Genomic DNA, 26,146 nt, shown 5'->3' on the forward strand with positions numbered 1-26,146 from the left:
TAGCGTTCCCTTTCCAGCGAGGTCGTTCTGCAGGTCCGTATCGCTACTGCGTCGTTGGCCAGATCTGCCAGTTGGACAGCTCACCAGGAACTTTTAGAGACTTTACAGCTATTCTGGACAGGTCGAGATCGCTGGTGGGATCGCTAGAAAGTCTCAGTGTGTAAAGGGGCCTTAAGTCTATGTATAAGTAGAAATGGGGCACCTTAGCAGGCACTTGAGCAACTTATAACCCTACTACAGTATAACTAAAGCTAAATGTGGAAAGTGCTGATCTTTTGCCACTATATCCTTACTTTATCACCCATTGTAACATATAAAACAAAATAATATGAAAGCAGCATATTCTTGAATGTGGCACATATCTGAACAGAAAATAGCCTGAAATCGAGGTCAATGTCTTATAACCTGAAACACAGAAGGATGACATGCTTGTCATGGCCATATTGATATTCAGGGAAGAATAAACTACCATTATCCAAAAATTAAAAAATCCCAGAATCAACACCAGTGATGATTTAACTTTCATTAGAGAAAGGATAACCCCTTTCAAGGTCCAATCAATAGTTAATCATTAGAAGAGTGAAAGGTAAGTGAAGGTTTTGTATGTTGAAATTTTGGGCTGAAACATGGGAGGTATTTTAATATCTGTTTCAGTGCAAGAAAGACCGATCAATGAAAGCATCCTGTTCTTCCAAGTAGAATATTAACAGAGAATATTAGTCGACATGGCAAAATTTAAGGCTGTCACATGCGTAATGTATTTAATGGAATTCCATTGACTGTGGTCATACAAATGACTAGGCGACTGTGAGATCACTTTGAGGGGAGCATCAGACCAGCCAGGATTATTCTGGTACTGAAATCACAAGATCCACTCAAGACACTCCAGTAACGAGCAGAACATTTGTACTTTCCCATCATGTGTTCTGGGGGCTGCGCAAAGTGCCTGGGCATTGCTCTAATCCCCTTAGCTATCCTGTGCATTCTCGCAAACACCCTGCTGTTTTTTCCTGGAGGGAAGGTTGCAAAGAACAATGGACACATCTCAGATGAAGTCTGGTATTTTGGTGGAATATTGGGGTCTGGGGTTCTGGTGAGTAACAACTCTTATGGAATTTAAAAATAACTTACATATCTATTTGTCTATGTTACCTTAAAGGGGTTGTCTAGTAAAAAATTATTATCACCTCTCCACTGGATCAGACTGATGAGAACTCAACTCATCGGCTGATTAAGGCACTTTTTTCCCTTTCGAATGGAGCTGCAATGCCCCAACAGCTGCATCATTCATTCTTTAGGAGATTACTGAGTGCCATGCTTTCCTTTTACTGGCAATCCCATAGAGAATTAATGGAGTGGCAGTCAAACAGGCACACTCACACAGCCCCTCCATTCTAAATGGGATAAAATTGCCCCTCTCTGCCGACCTGTACGGGTCCTAGAAGTCTGATCCGCACCGATCTACAAGTTATCACCTATCTTATCACAATTTTTTTCACCCGACAACCCCTTTAACAGCACAGAATATGGTATGAAACATCTCAAAACTATGAATTGTATTAAAATATTTGTAAGTCAAACACTTTCACACTTCAGTATGGAAATATTGTCTTTTTTAATGTTTATTGAAATCTCTAGTTTTACGTTATTATGTCTCTCATGGGACAGCAGGGTTCCTTTAGGAATACAATGTACAATATGAAGCTATTAACTTTTACCTTCAATCTGGTTCAGAGTTTTTGTGGTGTATTTTGAAGCAGATCCTCTCCAAAATCCGCATTGAAAAACGCTTCATATGCTCCTTCAATGCTCTTCCTATTAATTTTATTGGAAAATTCACTTTGTTGCTCATACGAGATTTTGACAACCATGCCTTGGAGTAAAAAATTGGTACATTAATTCCTTGTGGAAATCTACTCCAAATTGGACATTGTCAATTCAATAAGCTCAAAAAAAATTGTTTGGTAAAAAAAAATGCTTCAAAAGCCTCTTCAAAACCTCATAAAATATCTCCAAGAAATTGTTCAGGAAAAGAAAAATTCCTTTAAAAACTAAAACCTAGCTTATTGGCTTATTGTTGCCTCCAAATAAGTACGCAAATGTTTCTTTATAGACTACATCAGGACTTGTGTTTTAAAGGGAACCTGTCAGGCCCCATATGCACCCAGAACCACGAGCAGTTCTGGGTGCATAATGCTAATCCCTGCCTAACTGTCCCTGGATATATAAGCATACATAAATAGATCTTTAGAAAAACTATTTCTAAAGATCCTTTATGAGATGCTAATGAGCACAGGGACTAGTTGCAAGGGCGTTGTGCCGTGATTTCTGATCATGTGCCTAAACCCAGCATCGGAGGCGGGGACAACAGATAGGTATGCGCGTCCATGCCAATGACACTGGGCATTGAATAGCATGTTAGCATGTGCTAACATGCTAAGAGGACTAGCTAGTCAGAGCAAATAATTGTCTTTGCAACTAGTCCCTGCACTCATAAAGGGATCTTTAGAAATACTTTTTCTAAAGATCCCTTTATATATGCTAGTATAGGCTGGGACAGTTAGGCAGAGATTAGGAAATTGCACCCAGAACTGCTTGTGGTACTGGGTGCATATGGGACCTGACAGGCTACCGTTAACAATATTCTAAAGTTCCCCATTCACTTTAAATAAATTTGTCCAAACCTGACAATTGCTACTGGAGCTGCACAATCTCCCCTGACAGATGATGTCAGGAGAGAGAAGGATCAGACAGAGTAAACATAATGCTTTACAGACATAGGCCAGCTCCCTGAATTTGCACGCAAGCCCGCAACTTTGCTGGCAGATAATGGCTGTGTTATCGAGCCATCATCTGCCTCTAACAGCTCTGGGTGGAGCGGACATCTGCCGGCAGCTGGTAACTTGTTAAATGGTCATGTCAGTCCCTGACAAAAATGGAAAAAAAAGTTGAAATGACCCCCATTTCCCCCATAAAAATTAAGAAATATACAAAATACAGGTTTCGTATTGCTGTGTTTATAAATCTCCAATCTGTCAAAATATAAAATAAATTAATCCGGTGTAACGAAAAAACACATTGAAGCTCCAGAATTGCAAGTTTTTTAGACACCACAGCAACACAAAAAAAATGTAATGAAATGTGAAGCATTGTATCTATCCCAAAGTGATATCAATAAAAACATCAGCTTGGGGTGCAAAAAACAAGTCCTCACACAGCTACAAATCACAAAAATTCTAAACGTTACAGCTAATGGAACATGGGGACACAAGTGAAATTTTTTTTTTTACAAATTTCTGAATTTTTTTCACCACTTAAATAAAACAAAAACTATATATGTTTTGTATTTGCATTTTCATACTGGCCTGGAGAATCATAGTGTATGTTCAGTTTTACTTTATATTGAACCTGCTTAATATATAAAAAAAACCATTAGCGTAATTGTGCTTTTTACATTATTTCGCAACTCTTGGAATTTTTTTTCCCACTATCCAGTACATCACCCAATAAAATGTATGCTGCAATTCAAAAGCACAACTCGTCTTGGTAAAAAAAAAAAGCCCACACAGGAATGGCAACGGAGGGATGAAAAAGGTTATGGCTCTTGGAATAAAGGGAGGGGAAAATGAGCATGCAAAAATGGAAAATCAGCAGGTCGGGAAAGGCTAAGGGGTGGGAGGATTTGTCTGACAGTTATGTGTTGTTTATGGCTGGCTTTAGCTTGAGTCTTGATAATAGACCCACAGGAACAATCACTATGTACTGTATGTTATGTATCATTAGAGGCGATGTCCCAAATTAAGTAACACTACTGTTTTATTCCTTACATAGTAATATTGGGGTTATTAGGGCCACATTTATAAGAAAACAAAACATCATATAATAAATTTGCCCCGTTTTTACTTGTAGGAATGACAGAAAATGATATAAATACCATGAGAAGGCATAGATATAACACCCAATCTATATAATAACTCTATATAATAACATCAATTGCACAAACACTATTGTACTTTTCTCAGAAAAAAGTTGCATAAACATCTCCAATATAATTGTGCACTAATGTCTCAGGCCTTCTGTCCTCTAATCAATGGGGTTAATCTGTAAGTTAATAGCATTCTGAACCTGCCCTGTGCCTGCACATTAAACCCCGCTACCAGGAGGAAATTAACTTTAATCCTCCTGGCAGCATTTGAGTTTCAGTTATGGATGCGGCGCAGAAGCGGCTTCAATCAATGCTCTGTATATCAAGAGAGGCGGCTGTAACCACACCCCCCACACTGACTGACAGCTGTTAAGCATTAGAACTGGTTGTCAGTCAGTGCAAGGGGCGTGGTTAGAGCTGCCGCTCTTGATATACAGAGCAGTAACTGAACCTATGCCGGCGCCGCCCCAGGACTGAAATCCGAAAGTTGCCAGGAGGAATAAAGTTAATTTCTTCCCAGCAGCTGGGTTTAATGTGCAGCCGCTGGGCAGGTTTAGAATGCTATTAACCTGCAGATTAACCCCATATCTGCCGATTAATAGCATTTTTTCACATGTCAGTTCCCTTTAAAAGGTCCGTGAATATAAAGTTGTTGGACTCTACACCTAACATAAACAAAATGCTGTCAGTTAGTATATTTGCTTACATAGTAAAACTAATTGGTAAGGGAGAATTGTTATCCCAGATGCGTCCTTTTATCCCGTCTACATAATGGGGAGGTCAGATTCCTGGCAACATTCATTGTCTTTGAGGCTGCTGAAAAAAGCCAAGAGCAGCACTCTGCTGCCTTATAGGAAATTAATAGACCAGCGGTTCCACATATGCACTGCCGCTATATTCTAACAGGGAAAAAAGCTCCCCATTCTATCAAATGCTGTGGGTCCGAGCAGTTGCACCACCACCAATCAACTTGGGGATAGGAAATAAAATGTTTTTAAAGGAAAAACCCTTTAAGAATTAAGACTCAAGAAGCTCAAGATCCTCTTTTTATTTGCCCTGCTAGGTTGTCATAGATGAGATCGAGAAAAATGTAATATATTTGCCTTACAGTGCCTGATGCAGGGGAAATGAGAAACCACATAGAGGTTCCTAAATGGCCATTATAGCCATGGTTGGCGAAGCTTGACCAGTAGATAAGTTGATTGCTGAGGAGGCTTAAATTTGGGGTTGTCTAGATTGGAAAAATTAGCTGGTATTAATAGGTTTTCAGTGTCTCTCAATTACTTTTGGCTTTCCTGGGTTTACACATAGTAAGTATTACTACATTTCAAACAATATGTTGTTGAAGTAGTAGACTGTTTAATGATCATATTGGTCCTTGGATCAGATCTTTGACCTACGGTAGCATGATCACAAGGGAAACCACAGTCCGGCTGCCACATACACGTCAACAGGGTCTATCCATCGTAAAGATTACAGACAGCATTAGCTAAAATTAAATTAGCACAGTTTGTAAGCAAACCCATATTATTTCACAAAGGCCATGTGAGATAAGCATCCAAATTTCTGTACCATCAGCAAAAATACTCAGGTCATTCTACTCAGTAGTAATGACCTCTTCTTTGGTACATACTGAAGGTTATTGACCTTACCTATATGTTTAGAAGACACAGGTAAAAAATCTGGAGTAGGAAATAGTTATCAATTCTTTTCATATCGCACATTTTTACCAGATGGTTGAAGCAGGGTCATGAGAATTTTTAGGTTTATTTCTCTAACACTTCTATCTACAGTGCTACTAAAACTGTTGGAGTTGTATGTTTCTCTAGCGCTATTGTTACCATACAACGAGCAATATTCCCTCTCATGCAGAATAGATTCTGTAAGATGTAGATATCTAGAAGTACTGTATATATTATAAAAAAAAAAATCAGCTAATTCAAGAAGACAAATAGGTACAGTACGTAATAACCCTGAATAGTTTGTTAAGGCTATAAGAAAAAAAAAAACCTTGTTTTTTAAAAGGGTATTTGACTTTTTGTTCTCTCCTTGAATACCTTCAAGGGAAATTTTTCATTATAATAAATGCAAATGAGATAGATTTATGTTAAGAAGTGTCGTTTGCTTCACAAATATGTATATACAGCCAAGCAATTGTAATGTATGAACTGTGGTAACAATTAAAATATAACCTTTATTGGTTAATAGTTAAAAATATCAAACCACACAACAGTTACGGTTGTAGTAAACAACCCAATAAAAAAGGAGCAGATGTAGAGCTCCTAGAATCACCAAGGAAGGACAAACTTCACACGGGGGGAGAGCTTAGGAGGCGTGTCGGGGGACATCTTCGTGACATAGCCAACAAAAGAGACACCCCTTTGGCCAAACATGTAGAAACAGTACACAATGGGGATATCTCCGGCCTTACATTTATGGGCATTGATCTCGTTAATTATCCGGCCCGGGGTGGGGATTGGGATCGTAGGATTCTTCAACGGGAATGTAGATGGATCCATACTCTCAAGACACAGACTCCATTAGGCCTTAATGAGATTCTTACTTTCGGATGTTTTTTATAGTTTTTTAGGGTCCTTTAGGGACTCCAGGGACAGCCACCGTGGAACGGGGGCACCCGGTACTTTAAGGTGTTGTTACACTCCGTCGGTAGGTAGGAGCCTCGCAGGGTCACATAGGGACATCTTTAGGAATCATGGCCTTCCTTACCCATTGATTTTTTGTGTTCACTTTCAACTTTCCTTAGCCTCTTTCCCCGTGCCCTTGGTTGCGGTATTCTTGGGGATGCCTGCCTTAATCCGATTTTACGTGTCTACCCTATATGGGTGTTGTTGGTTGGACAACCTTAGTTAGCGTTTTTTACCTTCTCCCCGTTTTGGGATTTGTACCCCCTCTAGCCTCTACAACATGGGGCTTGTTAGATATTGCCCCCCCCCTCTCCCCCCACTTTACCTCTACCCCACCCCCACCCTCCTCTGACCCCATTTACCATTACTATTCATGTTTGGGGTTTACTGCCCTGGTTGGTAGATTTATTAATATATAGAACTATAGCCATTTACTATACTAATGGACAATGGCGCTATTTCTGTGCTATATATAGTCATGGTTGCGTCCTGTTCTCTAGCACAAATGTGCGGTTTTACACCTGGCATGGGCCATTGATAGTGGCCATGCAAACTACCTATTGCCGTAATCATGGGCCGTTACCATTCACACCTGGGGTGTTCTGCACTGGTTGGAAGATTTATTGATATATACAACCATAGCCATTTACCATATTAATGTATTTGTGTGCTACATATAGTTATGGATGTGTCCTGCTGTGTAGCACAAATGTGCGTTTTACACCTAGCATGGGCCATTGATAGTGGCCAAGCATTTTGTAAACTACCCTTTTCGGTAACCATGGGCATCCCTTACATGTACTAACAGGTTTCCACGTTGTTAGTTACGGGTCACTGCTGGGGGCGGCACCCCCTATGTATCCTATGCCTTCTGGAGTATCACGTGGCCTCCTTGTTTGGCCACGTGACTATTGTGGGGCTGTACACATCATGGGTAGGTGGGACCCGATGTGCGTCCGGCGCTTCCATGGTCACCGGATCATCTGTGCGATCATGTGACCGGATATTGCGCTGACCGCACATGTGACCTGCTGGTATGGATATGAGGTCATATGAGGCGACCGTATGGGTGTTGCACAACAGGCACGTCGCTTAGCAACAAGCGGCTGTCTGAGCGTCAGTGCGGTGGGCGGAGTTCCGGCGACGCCCTCGGCTTGCAGGCCTTGTGACGCGGCCGCGTTGTGGGTGTTTCTCCCATGTTGGCGCGACCGCGTCAGGGGTATTTAGTGCCCCTATGACGCGATCGCGGGGAGGGCTTTGCTCTCCATAATGGAAATGATAGGGGAATAATATGCACCTCCTCCCACACACCCTAGGGGTGTTCACATTTCAATGGTAGGATCGTCCCCCTGCATATGGTGGATAATTGTCACTAGTTTCAATTAAAGAAAGGAAAAGAGGTATACCAAACAAGGGATCACCACATTATCAAACAATTAAGAGTAAATTTTATTGTACACAAAAAGCCACATGTCCGCACCGGAGGTGTGGCACACACAAAAGGTAATAAAAACACTTAAAAGCCCATGGCATAAACCAATCACATTGGGAAACAATATATATAGTATATAATGTATATAACAAATAACTATATAGATACAATATGCATAACCTCTCCTTAGTGCAACAGACATATATTATAGATAATATCTACACATTGCATAGCTACAACAATAGTCCTAAATATTGGATCAGTTGGATATACCGCAGATAATAATACAACAGTTTACAACACTATATGCAGTTTGAAGAGGCCTAGGCCTCCAAATATCCAGAAGAAAAAGATGCTAAATGAACATCAGGCTGCGATATTGACTCTTAGTGTGACTGGCTAAAGAATCTTATTTATATGGGGACAACATCACCAAACACCAGTGTAGCCCAAGAAATCAGGGCAGTTCATCTACACCAAGCCTTCAGGGTCCCTTGGGTCTATACTCACTATCGGTGAGAAGCCAGAAAAATACCAAAAGAACATGCAAATGGAAGTCGCATCAGGAGAGGGTTTCCCAAGGGATAACCCCACGCGTATCGCCACCTCTAAGGGTGGCTTCCTCAGGGGAAAAAGAGAAAGCTTTATGACAAAGCTTTCTCTTTTTCCCCTGAGGAAGCCACCCTTAGAGGTGGCGATACGCGTGGGGTTATCCCTTGGGAAACCCTCTCCTGATGCGACTTCCATTTGCATGTTCTTTTGGTATTTTTCTGGCTTCTCACCGATAGTGAGTATAGACCCAAGGGACCCTGAAGGCTTGGTGTAGATGAACTGCCCTGATTTCTTGGGCTACACTGGTGTTTGGTGATGTTGTCCCCATATAAATAAGATTCTTTAGCCAGTCACACTAAGAGTCAATATCGCAGCCTGATGTTCATTTAGCATCTTTTTCTTCTGGATATTTGGAGGCCTAGGCCTCTTCAAACTGCATATAGTGTTGTAAACTGTTGTATTATTATCTGCGGTATATCCAACTGATCCAATATTTAGGACTATTGTTGTAGCTATGCAATGTGTAGATATTATCTATAATATATGTCTGTTGCACTAAGGAGAGGTTATGCATATTGTATCTATATAGTTATTTGTTATATACATTATATACTATATATATTGTTTCCCAATGTGATTGGTTTATGCCATGGGCTTTTAAGTGTTTTTATTACCTTTTGTGTGTGCCACACCTCCGGTGCGGACATGTGGCTTTTTGTGTACAATAAAATTTACTCTTAATTGTTTGATAATGTGGTGATCCCTTGTTTGGTATACCTCTTTTCCTTTCTTTAATTGGTCCAGTTTTCTGTATACCTGAAGATCCCACGGGTAGTCCCCTTCCTCTCCTTGTGTTTGTCACTAGTTTCATTAACTTAAGTGGGGCGTCCCCCTATACACCCACAGGATATTTAAGGGTGGGAGGTTTGAAAGTCTGGTGCTATATGCCAAGGCCCAGACACAACATGCTGGAGGTCTACTATACTGAAGGTAAAAACATGTGGATTCTTTGGAAATATACGATTTTCTTCTGGTTTATTTGCATTTGAATAGCATCCTGACCCCCCTCTTGTTTATTTTTGCAGCTCTCCTTTGACCATAATCCCCTGAGGAATAAGCATATTATGAAACGCGTTGGAAGGTCTTAGAGCATATCAGGTCAGATGGTTGCCAATTGAGGGGTATTGTGAGGCTGTAATGGTTTGCCCCCCCCCCTCTATATTTTGGACAACTGTGATTTCTTAATATTTTTGAATAAGTCTACAGTGAGTGTTCTCTATATGACTCTATTGTCTATGGTACATAGATTTGTTTAATGTGTCTGACAACTTGTTGATTGTTGTCTTCTACTTTATCAACGCGGTGGGAGGAGTCTTTTCCCCCCTCCCCCCGTGTGAAGTTTGTACTTCCTTGGTGATTCTAGGAGCTCTACATCTGCTCCTTTTTTATTGGGTTGTTTTCTACAACCGTAACTGTTGTGTGGTTTGATATTTTTAACTATTAACCAATAAAGGTTATATTTTAATTGTTACCACAGTTCATACATTACAATTGAGATAGATTTATGAAGCAAGATGTGCAAGAAGTCCGTCTCTGATTGCTCTCAAAATTCTTGTACATGAGTTATTTTAAGTTTTAGACACGTTTTCTGTCTTGTTTGACAACAGGTATTTCTTCTAATGAGTAGTGATGGGCAAATACAAAATAATCGGGTTCAGATTACTTGTTTCGAATATTTCGTATTACTCATGTATTCGTCATGTATAAGTTTACTGCAAGTCAATGGGAAACTAATCATTTTTTGGTGAACCCTCCCAGGATGTCTGACGGGGCTGTAAAAATGCTGAAATAGATGGAAAAATGATGAAATTTAATGGGAACAGCATGGGGAAGATGTGTGACGCCCCTGGACTATCGGGTCGTCAAAGGGTATTGTGCAAGCTGCCCTTCTGTGCAATATCCACCTCCTCCTTGGTTACGGGTCCCCAACTACTTGGTGTTGCCAACATCAGTCAATTAAAGTCCTTGGAACACTCTGCACCACACTCACCAGACACACCAGTGGATGGCCTGAGTGCAATAGGGTAGCCCACTTGGGGGGTTGGTTAAGGGGAGGTCAGGACTGTCAGTCAGTCAGTCAGTGAGTCGTGAAGTGTAGGAAGTGAAGGAGAGAGGAGAGGAGGTCAGTAGCCGGGCTCCTTGGAAGCAACTAGGTGGCAGACAGTGGTCTGGGCTTAGTAGGAGCTAGACTCCCGGTTGCAGGTGATCATGACAAGGGGCACGAAACTGTCGAGAAGGACAGCTGGTGGCCTGGTACCATCACTGTGCTGGAACCAGGGCACGACAGGGTACGTGGACCCTAGGTCAGGGAATAGCTTCAGGCAACCTGACAATTTACCCGACGAGAACGGAGCTTTCAAGATCCGCTCTCCACCCGCTCCATAATCGGGGTACTAGTGCAATGAGGCTGATAGGACTTTCCACCAAAACGGTCCAGAAAATCCCAAGCGTGAACCCTGAGAGCAAGCTCCCACAGTTAGCCACACTGGGGAGCGGGACCCGATTAGTTTTATGCCAATGGGACTAAAAGAAGAGAGAACTTAGTGCCAGGAGGAAGGTCACAGATCACCAGGCAACACCATCAGGGACAGGATCCAAACTAGCTCCTCTCAGCAGCAGTGGTGTCCAGAACTTTGGTTTATCCAGTTGTTGGTAACAGCTTTTTTGACTGAGTGAGTACGCAAGTGGCCCCCGGCACTCCCCAAACACCATCACCGAGTCCTGGGGTATCCCTCCTACCCGTGGAGGGTTTCAAGATCTGGCTGCCCCACTCCATCGCCCTGGGTACTCCCAACTGCAGCGGTGGTACTTTATATTACCACACACCACGGGTGGCGTCACGAACTCTAAATACTATCCCCTGTAAATAATCCCCCTTTTATTTGAGTGGCCGCACGACCCCCGGGTCCGGATGCTCCTCGAGCCACCGCGGATCCGGATCCGAACAGCCCGGCTGCTGACACGGGGGCGACACAGATGCATTGATGCTCCTCTGAAACGCAAGTCACTTCTGGGAACAATGTTGTCAGAGTATTATGCCGTTTTGATGTGCGGTAACCAGTCCATTTGTGATATCCAGCACAGGTAAAGTAAACAGTTGTGGGCTGCAGCTCCATCTGTGTTCTTTATATTGGCTGGTTATCAAAAATAGAGACAACTTTTTAAAAAAAATCAGTCAATAATAATAAAAAAGGGAGCCTGCCCATTTTTTAGGACCAGCGCAGATAAAGCAGACAGCTGGGTATTGTATTTTCAATCTGGGAAAGTCTAAAAATAGCAGGCCGCAGCCTAAAGATAGCAGCCTGCAGCTGCCTCACTATTGCCACATCCATTAGATGTGCCAATTGTGGCGCTTTACCCAGCTCCTCCTGATTGCCCTTGTATGGTAGCAATCAGGTCAATATATGGGGTTGATGTCAGCTGTGAAATATCACAGCTGCCATCAAGATCTGGGTTAGTAATGGAGAGAAGTCTATGAGACTCCCAAAACCAACCCTCAAGTAAAAAAACACAAACACACAAAAATCCTTTATTCTTAATAATAATAATAATAATCATAATAAAAATCCACATGACCCGCCCCCTTAGGAAGGAGGCGGGTCGCCGGCCAGAGCGACGTCGCAGGGCAGGTAAGTGCGTGTGAGGCTGCCGTAGCGATAATGTTCGCTACGGCAGCTATTACAAGATATCGAATGTGCAACGGGGGCGGGCACTATCGCGTTCAGCATCGGTACAATCGGATAGCGATGTCGCAGCGTGCAAAGTACCCCTAAGTCCTCTGTGTCATCCTCACCTGGATCTTCATCATCCTCCATGATGTTCTGGGCATCCCAATGGACCAATTCCTGGATCAAATCTGATCAGCTGTTGGTGTTCTTGTAGTCAATATGTCGAATCTGGCACAGCTCCTGTAATGGTCATTTCCTTTTCAGCCTGTACATCCACACTGATCTTTTTCCCAAGGCTGAGCTGGTGGGTTTGGATATGAATGCATCCAAAACCTGTATGCCTCACCTATAGGCTGATGTGTATGCCTATATGCCTTCCTGGTTGTGGAGCACTTAGGCAATGTCCAAGAACACCAGTCCCCTCAGCTCTCCCGGATCAGCCTGGTTGAGTAGTATCCCACGGCTGCCACCAGTTGTGAAGACATAAGAGTCAGTGGGTGCTCTTGTTTACTAGCTTGGTTGTCTTCACAAAGTCTACTCAGACCAAAGCTCATCCCACCGAATGAACGCAGTCCTTCATTGTGGGCAGAACACTTCTCAGGCAACACAGGATGAGAGAACCACACCTTGGTAAGACTTTATTGATTCCCTAACCAGCAAAAACATATTGTACACTCCCAGCAAGAACACAAGATGGTAAAAGTGACAGAGTCTCACCCTTCTACTGGCTCACCATAGATAAGACTCTTTGTGACTTCAGCACCACGCTTTTGGTTGGGCATCCACTGAGAGGAGGTAACGGCAAGATTAGGAAGCTAGCAGCACACAGCAAAATATGTAGTCAGACTACCGAATTGTCTCAACCTGGGTTCTCCAAGCAAATTTTTGGGCTCAGCATTGAGCAGTGAAGCAGTTCTGTGATCCTCCAACTGGAACTGTGGATCGTAGACTGAAGTCCTGTAGAATGAATATGGTAACATGAGCAAGATCCTTTTAATACTCAGTTCTCATTTTAGGGTATTGGGTCTTACAGGATTGCTGGGAGATGGCTGTTCTCTCATTGGTCGCTAGTTCAATCTAACTTCATAATCTTCCACTGATTGATATAGTCAAAGGAGCTGAGTCAAACCACACTTAAAAGACAGTAGGGCTCTGGTCAGTCTGACATGAAACATTGGCTAACTTCTCTTGATTTACCAAACAAAGGAACAATAAGTCTGGCCTAATTAAGAACAGTTCATCTCCCACATAAAAATTCCCTTAGTTGTCAGAATAGAGAATTTATATTGTGAGCCCCAGAGTGGACTCTGATGGCAGTGTTTGTAAAGTAGTGTGGAAGATTTTTTTCACTATTGCTTTTATTTCTATTACTATGCAATATGTTGGTGCGTTATAAACAAGCATAATAATACATATTTTCCAAAATATCACATCCCTTCATTTTAGTTAGAAGAAGCTAACTGAAAACAGTAAAATATTAGTATCATTAAATGGTGTCAACTTTTAACATCTCTTTCTTATTAGATAGGACCGTGTTGATAAGTTGATCGCTATATTGCACTGCAAGGACCATAGAAATAAGGTGCTATCTGTAGAAGAATCTGGCAGCAAATATTAAGTTGTTCTGCAGCACCACCACAGGGGAAATAAGGCATTACACCCTTCATATTAGAATCGGATGGCTAATTTTATGATTTATGCTCATGCAAGACGTTCAGAGTAAGGGGTACTTTGCACGCTGTGACATCGCTACTGCGATATCGTCGGGGTCAAATCGAAATTGACCCACATCCGGCGCCGGTAACGACGTTACAGCGTGTAAAGCCTAGATGCGCCGATAAACGATCGCAAAAGCGTCGAAAATTGGTGATCTGTGTAGCGTCGGTCATTTTTATAATGTCGCACCAATAGGAGATACGATGTTGTTCCTCGTTCCTGTGGCAGCACACATCACTGTGTGTGAAGCCGCAGGAGCGAGGAACATCTCCTTACCTGCCTCCACCAGCTATGCGGAAGGAAGGAGGTGGGTGGGATGTTTACATCCTGCTCATCTCTGCCCCTCTGCTTCTATTGGCCGTCTGCCGTGTGACGTCGCTGTGACGCCGCACGACCCGCCCCCTTAGGAAGGCATGGCAGGTATGTGCGTGTGAAGCTGCTGTAGCGATAATGTTCGCTATGGCAGCTATCACAAAATATCGCATGTGTGACGGGGGCGGGTACTATTGCGCTCAGCATCGCTAGCATCGGCTAGCGATGTTGCAACATGCAAAGTACCCTTTAGAGATGCTTCAAACAACCACTCTGAATTAACTCAGCATTCTGTAATAGGGCATTGGACTTGGTTTTCAAAACCAGACAATGAAGTTTCATGGAGGATGATACTTAGACCGTAACCTAGAATGTCAGGTACATTTTTAAATCATTAGTTGAAATGACTCTTCACCCAGCCATAGTAAATAGGACTATTCATTTCTGATATATAGTCACTATACCTTATAGACTTTGCTATGCTCCCTCCATGTCTGAGGTCAGTGCCCCATTTTCTCTATGTCCCAAATAGCAGTACCATCGGGAGCACTATTAAGTCTGAATCATTCTTCGCCTACCATTCTATGCTTTGGAGTCTACACAAGTGCCTCATCAGCAATTGTCCGTACCACAAGAATGGAAAGATAGGTTGCCATTTTGGACATGAAGAGAACAGGGCATCGACCTCAGAAAGGGAAGAAGCAGCGTCAGAGTAGACATCATTAGGTATAATAACTACATTAGAAATGTATGCTCACATTTTTTAAAGAGATGAGGGTCATTTGAAAATCAAATCTAAGGCTATGTGCGCACTAGAAATGAGAAGTTTCTCAAGAAAATTTCTTGAGAAACTTCTGGGAGTGAAAGATTTCCGGACCTCCGGAAAAAATCCGCACCAAATCCGCATGCGGATTTGCCGCGGATTAGCCGCGGAATAGCCGCGGAATTGCCGCGATTTTCCCGCGGGTGGTTCCCTGCGGATTTTTGCAGGCTGTACTGCCGAAATCCGCAGGGTACCTGCGGAAATAATGGACATGTTCATTTTCTCAAGAAAGTTTCTCGAGAAATTCTTCTCAAGGAAATTTCTTGAGAAAAATCTGCACCAGTGCGCACAGCTATTTTTTTTTACCATAGGATTTGCTGGGAAATGTCTGCACAAAGATTGCAGACATTTCTCAAGAAATTTCCGCGGCAAATCCGCGGGTAAATCCGCGGGTAAAACGCACTAGTGCGCACATAGCCTTATATTTTGAAACTGAACGTAGATGGTCTAGAAGGACTGATTTACTTTGTCCTGAGGTGTTACCCCATGCATTAATAATAAAATCTCCATCCTACCTTCCTTCCTAGATCATCCCTAGCAATACCTTCAATAATAAACTAAAATTCCTCATAGTTTATTGTTGCCACCAGTATATTCTAAAACTTGTCCATAAAAAAGTGAAAAAAAAAAAATAACTTTAGCAATCTATGTGCTTTGTTACATTTTGCACTTTTGTTCAATTAATTCACTACTGCTATGCTAAATATCAAATTATTTCTTTTTAGATGGTGTTCCCAGCTCTTGTATTTCTCGGGTTAAAAAATAATGACTGCTGTGGATGTTGTGGAAATGAAAAATGTGGAAAGAGATTTGCTGTAAGAAAAAAAATCTTGTTTAAACGTCATCTAGAAATTAATGGAAATCTAACAATCCTACTTGATGATTTTTATCAAAATGTGATGTGTATAATTATACCCTATTACGGTAATCCTTTCCCACTCCATGATGTACTACGTATTATGAGACAGTTGATCTCCTAAAAGTGAAACAATATGGAGATACCTGTACAAGAGAAATGAAAAAGTCTCAATAAGCAGGTGAAATAATTATTGAACGTGTCAACAACTTTCTAAGTAAATTCAATCCACCTCTTGGCTTTTGAATGGATGGATTGTCTTCATTTTGTATTCTTCCAACTGGCATGGCACTCACATGATGCTCTTTGGCATTGTTCAATATTATCATAAGAAATGTTAGCTCGAGTTTGCAAAGAAATATAAAAAGTACACAGAAGAAAACTGGAAACAGGTGATTTAGAGGGAAGAGACAAAAATCAATAGACTAGTCTGTTGGGTGCAAATGGAAGAAAGGGAAAAAAGCTAATGGATCGAGAAATTGAAAAAATTGTCAATTTCGGTGAAGGAAGGCTGATGATATGGGGGTGTTTTCACAGTCAAAAGCATTGGATACTAGACCAGGATCGATGGTGGTCTCAATGCTGGGCTTTATGTGAGTATCCTTAGAGACTAATTATTTCATGAACTCGAGAACTATGGGTATGAAAAGGACAACATAGTGATCCAGTAAAACAATGACCCAAAGCATACGTCAAGATTCAATGACAATGAAGTAGATGTGCTGGAGTGGCCACCACAGTCCCCAGACCTCAATCTAATTGAACACTTGTGGGTAGAGTTGAAGAAAAAGCTGTATATAAACCCAAGTGAGTCGACCAGTATGCATCAACATTTAGACCATGTACTGTAGAAGAAACCTGGGATCAGATTTCAGTCCAGACAAGCTTGAATCTGATTGAGAGCATGCCCAGAAGGATTCAAGCAGTGATGAAAGCCAAAGGTGGATTTACAAAATACTAACAAAATATTTAAAATGTTAATTTGGATTTTTAGCAGCAAAACGGTAACAATGGAGTGACATACCAAGAATCTGTATAACTAATTATATGGTAAATATTTGCACTTCAAATTTATGTATGAGATAGCCAAGATGAATGTCTATCAAATGAAGGTAATCTCATGGTGGAAGCTGTGGTGGATGGTGAGATATGAAGTCTAAATGTCAAAATTTCCAAACATTTTTTCCCATTTGCTTGTCAGTGTAATTTAATTTATGTAAAGAGAATAATTGATCCAGCTTCCAGAAAAAAATGTTATGAATAAAATCCAAACTTTAATGAAAAAAATATAAAAAAATTGAAACATTCGGATGTGGATCATATTAGACACATGGTAGCAATTCGATTCGATAAACACCACCTATAGAAATACATTTACTTAGAAAATTGGTGACGTGTTCAATACTTATTTCAACCACTGTATGTGTTGTGTGCATGATCCATATATGCATAGTTATAAAAGATTCTGCCTCCAGAGTTCAGTTTAATATGGATATGACACTCACTTTTTTTTTTCTGTATTTGTTGATTTTGAAGATGTTATCTTCTATACTGTTTGCCGCCATTGGATTTGTTGGCGCTGGATACAGTTTTATCATCTCTATAGTTGGAATACAAAATGGTCCAAAGTGTGATGTAGGATATGGAAACTGGACATATGCTTTTCATGGGGGGTAAGTACATAGAGGCATGCAATAGATCCCGGATACAGTATATACAGCCTAAAGAAGGCAGATTATAGAGATTTGCTCTACAAGACCACTAAATGTAATTAACAAACTAAACATACAGCAGCCAAATGAAAGTGATAATATCCTCTATTTACATCCAATAACATTCAGTATTCCACAAAATACCCATTTTATAAACCATGATTAGTCCTATGTATGGCATTGAGAAAGCCAGCAGGAGACAAAAGGAATGGTCCTCTAACTTTTGTAGCATCATGTCAAAAAATACCAAACCACTTGAAATAAATATTACCTTATATATAGCCTCCAAGCAAATAGTGTTAAACAGCATGCAAGTCTACCACAGTGTCTGCATCTATGGTGGTCTACGACAGTAAGAGAGCTAATATCCTTACCCATAATAACTTAAGACTATAAAAAGTTAATGGCAGAAGAGCTGCTGGTCTATGGCCATGGAGGGGTTAATGTAAGGCACTCTGGTGGTCTAAAGGCCACGTCACACTAAGCAACATCGCTAGCAACATCACTGCTAAGGAACAACTTTTGTGACGTTGCTAGCGATGTTGCTGTGTGTGACATCCAGCAACAACCCGGCCCCTGCTGTGAGGTCGCTGGCTGTTGCTGAATGTCCTGGCAATTTTTTAGTTGTTGCTCTCGCGCTGTGAAGCACAGATCGCTGTGTGTGACAGCGACAGAGCAACAACTAAATGTGCAGGCAGCAGGAGCCGGCTTCTGCGGACGCTGGTAAGCAATGTAAATATCAGGTAACCAAGAAGCCCTTTCCTTGGTTACCCGATGTTTACCTTCGTTACCAGCGTCCGCCGCTCTCAGCTGTCAGTGCCGGTTCCTGTTCTCTGCACACGTAGCTGGAGTACACATGGGGTAATTAACCCGATGTGTACTGTGGCTAGGAGTGCAGAGAACAGGAGCCGGCACTGACAGCTGAGAGCGGCGGACGCTGGTAACGAAGGTAAATATCAGGTAACCAAGGTAAGGGCTTCTTGGTTACCCGATGTTTACCGTGGTTACCAGCGTCCGCAGAAGCCGGCTCCCTCCTGCCTGCACACGTAGCAGAGTACACATCGGGTAATTAACCCGATGTGTACTGTGGCTAGGTGTGCAGGGAGCCAGCGCTAAGCGGTGTGCGCTGGTAACCAAGGTAAATATCGGGTTGGTTACCCGAAATTTACCTTAGTTACCAAGCGCAGCATCGCTTCCACGCAGCGCTGGGGGCTGGTCACGGGTTGTTGGTGAGATCTGCCTGTGTGACAGCTCACCAGCAACCCATGTAGCGACGCTCCAGCGATCCCTGCCAGGTCAGGTTGCTGGTGGGATCGCTGGAGCGTCGCTTAGTGTGACATATCACCAGCGACCTCCTAGCAACTTACCAGCGATCCCTATCAGGTTGTATCGTTGTTGGGATTGCTGGTAAGTTGTTTAGTGTGACTGGGCCTTAAGTTAGGGAAGGGGTTTAATATCAGTAATCCTGGCAATCTAGGGTTGTAAAGAGGTTAATAAAAAGATCACTGGTAGTAGACAGAATTGAAGGGATTAACGTAAGAATAGCTGATAAATGTATGATTGCTAGGGGTCTAACCATAAGGGTCCCCACTGATCGCAAGACTGAAGGTCCCAAATTCTCTTGTTTGAATGGATGGGTAGTGCCAGACACTGAAATATCAAAGCAATTTATTTATATTAGTGAATTAGTAAAAGTGGCACTTTATAAAACAGAAACAGTACAAATGAAATTTATACTGCTTTCTAATTACAGAGGTGTGAAAAAGTGTTTGGCCCTTCCTGATTTCTTATTCTTTTGAATGTTTGTCACATTTAAATGTTTCGGATCACCAAACAAATTTAAATATTAGACAATGATAAACCAAGTAAACACAAAATGCAGTTTATAAATGAAGGTCTTCCTTATTAATGGAAAAATGAATCCAAACCTACAGAGCCCTTTGTGAAAAAGTAATTGCCCCCTAAACCTAATAACTGGTTGGACCACCCTTAGCAACAACAACTGCAATCAAGTGTTTGTGATAACTGGAAGTCTTTTACAACGCTCTTGAGGAATTTTGGCCCACTCTTCTTTGCAGAATTGTTGTACTTCAGCCACATTGGAGGGTTTCCGAATTTGAACCGCCTTTTTAGGTCATGCCACAGCATCTCAATCGGCCTAATGTGGGCGTCACACGATACGATCTATCGTTCGATCGCACGAGCGATCGTACCCACCCCCGTCGTTTGTGCATCACAGGCAAATCGCTGCCTGTGGCGCACAAAGTCGTTAAACCGCCTTCACACGTACTTACCTGCTGAGCGACGTCACTGTGGGTGGCGAACATCCACTTCCTGAAGGGGGTGGGACGTTCAGCGTCACAGCGACGTCACACAGCTGCCGGCCAATAGAAGCGGAGGGGCGGAGATGAGCAGGACGTAAACATCCCGCCCACCTTCTTCCTTCTGTATTGCCGGTGGCCGCAGGTAAGCTGCAGTTCATCGTTCCCGAGGTGTCACACGGAACAATGTGTACTACCCCGGGTACGATGAACAACCGGCGCATGGAAGAATAAACAATTTTTTAAAAATAAACGACGAGTACACGATACACGATTTGTAACCGATTTGCAATCGTTCGGAGTCACTCGTAGGTGTCACACGGGACGACCTCGCCAACGAAGCCGGATGTGCGTCACGAAAATTGTGACCCCAACGACATATCGCACGATGGATCGTCTTGTGTGATGCCCGCATAAGGTTAGAACTTTGACTAGGCCACTCAAGTCTTAATTTTGTTTTTCTTAAGCCAGTCAGAGGTGGATTTGCTGATGTGTTTTGGATCATTGTCCTGCTGCATAATCCAAGTGCGCTTCAGCTGGAGGTTACAAACAGATGACCAGACATTCTCCTTCAGGATTATTTGGTAGACAGCAGAATTCATGGTTCCATTTACCACAGCAAGTCTTTCAGGCCCTGAAGCAGCAAAATGGTCCAAGATCATCACACTACCACCACCAAATTTTACTATTGGTATAATGTTCCTTTTGTGAAATGCTGTGTAACATCTACTCCAGATGTAATATGTGACACCCTGGCAAAATCAGGTTGTCACAGATAGGCCCCTGCACAACACCTTCCCTCACTTAGGAAACACACAGCCGACCTGAAACCCTAGTCACCCCCCTTAGGGAAAGACAGTCACACCAGTGGGCGGGACCAGGCGGTTGGACACGCCCACCCAGGGCTCTAGGCAGCCCAGGGTGGGAAAAATAGAAGACAAGTTTGGTAGTTCAAGTTGAGATCAGTGTTGGCTGGAGCTAAGTGTAGCTCCAGCAGAGGAAATTCAGGTTGAACGGTGCCAGGGTAGGAGCCCTGGTGCCTTTGGCTAGGAGGCAGACGGTGGTCTCTGTCAGTGGGAGACGGGAAGACGGCTCGGCAGAGCCGAGGTCGACCGGGACAGGGTTGTAGCCCGCCAGTACTGACACGGGGAACCAACCCGGAAACCGGAGCACAAAGGGGTCTCTCAAAGAAGACAACAGTCCACCGATAGGGATAGGAGGTCACCACCAGGGCCCATAGATCCCACGGGCCAGCATGTGCGGGCACTGCTCCTTAGGCCACATCCAGCCGGGAGCGGACTCCTGAGTTTCAGACTAGGAAGTCCACCTTACACAAAGTCAGTGCAGAGGAAAAGGATAGAGACTACCAGCCCGGGTAGGGGATCCGAATGCAACCGGCCGCGACACCGGCCACCAGCATCTTGGTTTACCAAAGACTCGTGTGATTCATTGACTGTGAGTAATCAAGCATCCCCTTGCCGTCGCTATACCCTGCACAAAGACACTGGGTCCCGGGGCGGTCATCCCTACCCACGGAGGGGTTAACATCTAGCTGCTACAAGATCTCCTCCGGGTGCCCCACAACAGCAGCGGTTGTGTCCCACTTCACCACACACCGTGGGTGGCGTCATGAACTTAATACGGCCTAGCCCGTACATCTATGTCCCCCTTTTCATTTGGCGCGTCCGCGAGACCCCCGGGGCCGGAGACCTTCGAGCCACCCCCTCAGAAGGCCCGGATTCGAGCAGCGCTGCCTGCTGGCATGGGGGCGGCACATAATACACCTTCCACCAAGTTAATTTTTTGTCTTATCAGTCCATAGAGTATTCTTCCAAAGGTCTTAGGGATCATCAATATGTTTTCTGGAAAAACTAAGACTAGCCTTTATGTTCTTTTTGCTCAGCTGTGGTTTTCTTCTTGGACCTCTCCCATGCAGGTCATTTTTTCTCAGTCTCTTTCTTATGGTGGAGTAATGAACACATCCCTTAACTGAGGCAAGTAAGGCCTGCAGTACTTTAGATGTTGTTGTGGCATCTATTGTGACTTTTTGATGAGTCCTTGCTACGTTCTTGGGGTAATTTTGGTCGGCCGACCATTCTTGGGAAGGTTCACCACTGTTCCATATTTTCACCTTTTGTGGATAATGGCTCTCACTGTGGTTTGCTGGAGTCCCAAAGCTTTAGAAATGGCTTGATAACTTTTGTTCAGACTGATAGATCTCAATTACTTTGTTTTCCATTTGTTCCTGAATTTCTTTGGATCGCAGCATGAGCTCTAGCTTTTGAGCATCTTTTGGTTTACTTTGGTTTGTCAGGCAGGTCCTATATTTGTGTTTTCTTGATTGAGAACAGGTGTGGCAGTAATCCAGCCTGGGTGTGGCTAGGGAAATTCAACTCAGCTTCACAAAGATGTGATAACCACCGTTAATTTATGTTTTAAGGCTGGCTATTACTTTTTCACATAGGGTCCTGTAGGTTTGGATTTTTTGTATCCCTTAATTATGAAGTAATAAAGATCTTCAATTATAAACTGCATTTTGTGTTTACTTGTGTTATCTTTGTCTGATATTTAAATTTGTTTAATGTCTGAAACATTTAAGTGGGACAAGCAGGCAAAAGAATAAGAAATCAGGAAGGGCCAAACATTTTTTCACACGACTATAAATACCTAACTAATCACTGGGGGTGAAACTGCTGGGCCGCCATCAATCTCAAGGATGGGGCTCTGCTAAGCCCTGACTTTAATGGAGAAAAAGTGCAAATGCTCAACTACAGCTCCATTTATTGGAGTGCTGGATAACATTATCGGCTTTCTCCAGCAGTGCAATAGACAGTGAATGGAGCTGAAGTCGAAATGTGCACCTGTGCTCCAGTCAAGACTGGACTCCACATTCTTAGGATCTAGAGACCCATTCTTTGGTCTCTTGAAATCCCAGTGGTCAAAACCCAATCACTCAGTAAGTTATCCCAAACCTATTGATTCTTGGAACAGCCCATTAATTTAGAATTTTGAATTTTATTAATTGTCTTAGAAACAATAACTCACTTTGGTACTTAAATATTTTGTGTTACTCTTGTTTTCCAGAAATTACTTAGGAAACCCCAGTATCTGGAGTACATGTGAAGCCCCTAAGGACATAGTCCCATGGAACCTGACACTCTTCTGCTTGCTTCTGATAATGAGCGCAGTGCAGGCTGTTCTGTGTGCCATTCAAGCCATTAATGGTCTAATTGGGACATTTTGTGGAGACTGCAAGTGTTCTTCATGCTGTGGGGTAAGTGGAGGATACAAAATCACTTCTACATATTAAAGACAACTATATTGGGTTAATTTTCAGAAAAGGTTTGTATATAGTCAACTCAGAAGGAGAATCTTTCTTTGCAGCTGACATTAAAGGGAACTTGTTACCTTATAAAATATTTTACCTGCAGATATAGGGTAAATCTACAGGTAAATTGTGTGACAATGCTGCCCGGCCAGCCTACTGAAAGTGTGGCTATCGGGAGAAAATGAAGTTATTTCTTCCTGGGAGTGCCAGCTTTCAGGCATAGCAGCATCCATCCACTTGTAAAGGGGGAATGTGAAGTTCTTAAATAGAAAACTGGACCAAACATTTTCAACCCCTTCTCTTTTTTGTAAGTAGAGATGAGCGGACCCGTGGAAGTTCGGTTTGGCGGGTGCAACTGAACTTTAAATTAAGATCGGTTTGGGACCTGAACTTGACCTGTACCCCAATGGAAGTCACTAATTAGGTAGTTCGGGTCCCCACCCATATGCAAACAGCCATAAACTAATCCCTTCTAGGGGTGGGTGGGCAGGGTTTTTCCATGTGTTTTTGTTTGGAGCACACTACATCTGTAGTGCCTCTGACTGCATCAGGGTGCTACAGGGAACTGCATCCTGTACCCCATGGCGCAGGGCCTACCCCCCATGGTTCCAGGTTCCCATCAACAGTGTCACAACATCCGCACTACAAATCCCAATCACACCTCACACCAGAACTGGACAGACACCCCAGTGGGTTGGTCAAGTTGGAGCACAGCTGCCCACCTAGGGGTCAGACAGACTGGTGGGAGGGGATCAAGTCAGTTTGGAGTCAGCTCTCAAAGGGAGAGGAAGTTCAGTGGTAGCCATCAGAGAGTGAGGAGCGAGGGAGTTGGAGCTCCCAGGGAGGTGACCGATTGGGTCGCAGATGGTGGTCCGGGACGACAGGAGTCAGGGACCGGTATTAGGAACACTGGAGAGGAGTGTAACGGACACAGTTTAGGACAACTGTTGGCACCAGAAAGCCCAGCTACCTTACCACTACAGAGCACGGCGCGGTACAGGACCTTAGATCGGGGAATAACTTCACGCAACCTGATAATTAACCTGTGGAGGATAGTCTCTCTATGAACTTTCCCCAAGAGCTCAGATATTTGAGGCGTCAGCACAAAGCGGGGGATAGGGTGCTCTAAAATACACAACCCACTAAAATCCCAAGTACCAGCCACCAAGAGCACAGCTACCACATACACGGGTAGCAGGGCCCCGAAAGGTTCAAGCCGAGGGGCCACACTGGAAAAATCTGATTGTGCACGGAGGCAGGGCCCCGGACATAACAGGTGACACTGGTGGGAGCGGGACCTGGACGGGCCCCCCCCACGGAAAGACTGCGGTGCCTAGAGACTTGGTTTACCATCTGTGTGAGTGTCTGCTTATTCTACAACATCCAACACCACGACGACCACAGTGAGTAACCTGGACCCTGCACCCTGCTCCCCAAGGCCAAGGCACCCGTGTACCAATAACCCCCACTTTCCGGGGCCTTCCCTACCTGCGGAGGGACTGACTCCTTGCTGCCCCCAGACCATCAGCTCCGGTACTCCCTTTGGCAACAGCGGTACTCCCCTTACCGCAACCCGCAGGTGGTGTCACGAACATTTATCCCCTTTAAATACCCCTTACATTTGAAGTGGCCGCAAGCCCCCGGGTCCAGAGACCCTTAAGCCACAGTACACCCGGATCCAAGCAGTTCGACTGCTGCAGGGGCGGCACACATCCGATCATGCTGTTGTTGCCCCTAGTGAGAGTTGATTAAACACTGCAAGCTGCTCGCACTGGGCTGAGCACCGAGTGTACCATGCACAGCGATGCTCAAGCAAGTAGTGTTCATCAGTAAAGCACCAGAACTCTGATTTTTTTTAGGAAGTCTGTGTTTGGTACAAACACCGAACACTGAATCTCGGGTTTGCTCATCTCTAAGGTTAAGTCATTGTTCAGTAGGTTATGGTATCATCCATGACCCAGATAAATTGCAGGCACTATATAGGCTCATTTCCCACTTCTGTAAAATATCAACAGAGCTCGGATCGGAATACCTGCCTGAATGCTGGTCCTCCTGACCTAAGCCAACTGCCTCGCATATAAAGTAGTTCGCTTGAATCAGGACAGATATTTAGATCTGAGCAGAATGTGTGTTTCATAGACATGTAAGACCAGCCTAATCCTTATTATGTTCTTCTGGAACAGCTGCTATAGTAAGAAATAACCCAGGTAACATTGCACCAAATGATACACTGGACAGTCCAAGTAACCAGAGCTTCCACGTTTCATGGTGTCAGTATTCTAAGTACTTATTCCTGGTATACCTAGCAAACATGACTATAAGAGAAGCGTCTCCAAATATGGCCAATCTATACACCACACTGTCTTACTAATAAGTTTTATCTTTTTCTTTTTTAATATGCAGGGAGAAGGAACGGTCTAAACCTCCAGAATAACTGTAGGAACCGTGTACCTCTATTACAAGGATATCAAAGGATGAAGAGCATAGTCACCGCTCTGACTGAATGTCTTATGTACTTTCTCCCCAGACAGTAGAATATGACCCCCACTATTCTCCTGTAAAAGTATAAATGTATTACAGTTACAAAGGCAGAAAGTAACTGGCAGAAGGGCAGACTGTCATCCTCTGTTGTATTTATTTGCATAAAAAGTAAGACCTTGACTTGACATATTTGCAATTTTATCACTGTGTTTGTAAAGTGTACCTTTAATCTATTAATAATAAAGACATTTTGTGATATGCAAGAAGATTCCCTGTGAAATTACAAGGATCCAGGACTGATAGTGTGCAGGATGT

At 43.2% G+C, this 26,146-nt stretch overlaps 1 protein-coding gene across 1 annotated transcript; it reads left to right on the plus strand.

Annotated features, from left to right (window-relative positions):
* Window positions 1-919: 919 nt before the first annotated feature.
* LOC142295523 (transmembrane 4 L6 family member 4-like) lies at window positions 920-25,771 on the plus strand. The gene is made up of 5 exons (XM_075338622.1): window positions 920-1,093; window positions 15,859-15,948; window positions 17,526-17,662; window positions 23,107-23,296; window positions 25,754-25,771. The coding sequence occupies exons 1-5, from the start codon at window positions 920-922 to the stop codon at window positions 25,769-25,771; spliced, it is 609 nt and encodes a 202-aa protein (XP_075194737.1).
* The last annotated feature ends 375 nt before the right edge of the window (window positions 25,772-26,146 follow it).

The sequence above is a fragment of the Anomaloglossus baeobatrachus genome, chromosome 3 (assembly GCF_048569485.1).
Source record: "Anomaloglossus baeobatrachus isolate aAnoBae1 chromosome 3, aAnoBae1.hap1, whole genome shotgun sequence".
Classification (NCBI taxonomy): domain Eukaryota; kingdom Metazoa; phylum Chordata; class Amphibia; order Anura; family Aromobatidae; genus Anomaloglossus; species Anomaloglossus baeobatrachus.

What these genes read in the sequence shown, in the direction of transcription:
- LOC142295523 (XM_075338622.1), top strand. Translation starts at nt 920, where the DNA reads ATGTGTTCTGGGGGCTGCGCAAAGTGCCTGGGCATTGCTCTAATCCCC. An exon ending in TATTGGGGTCTGGGGTTCTG is followed by an intron (nt 1,094 to 15,858) that starts GTGAGTAACAAC and finishes ATTTCTTTTTAG; the next exon opens with ATGGTGTTCCCAGCTCTTGT. An exon ending in ACATATGCTTTTCATGGGGG is followed by an intron (nt 17,663 to 23,106) that starts GTAAGTACATAG and finishes CTTGTTTTCCAG; the next exon opens with AAATTACTTAGGAAACCCCA.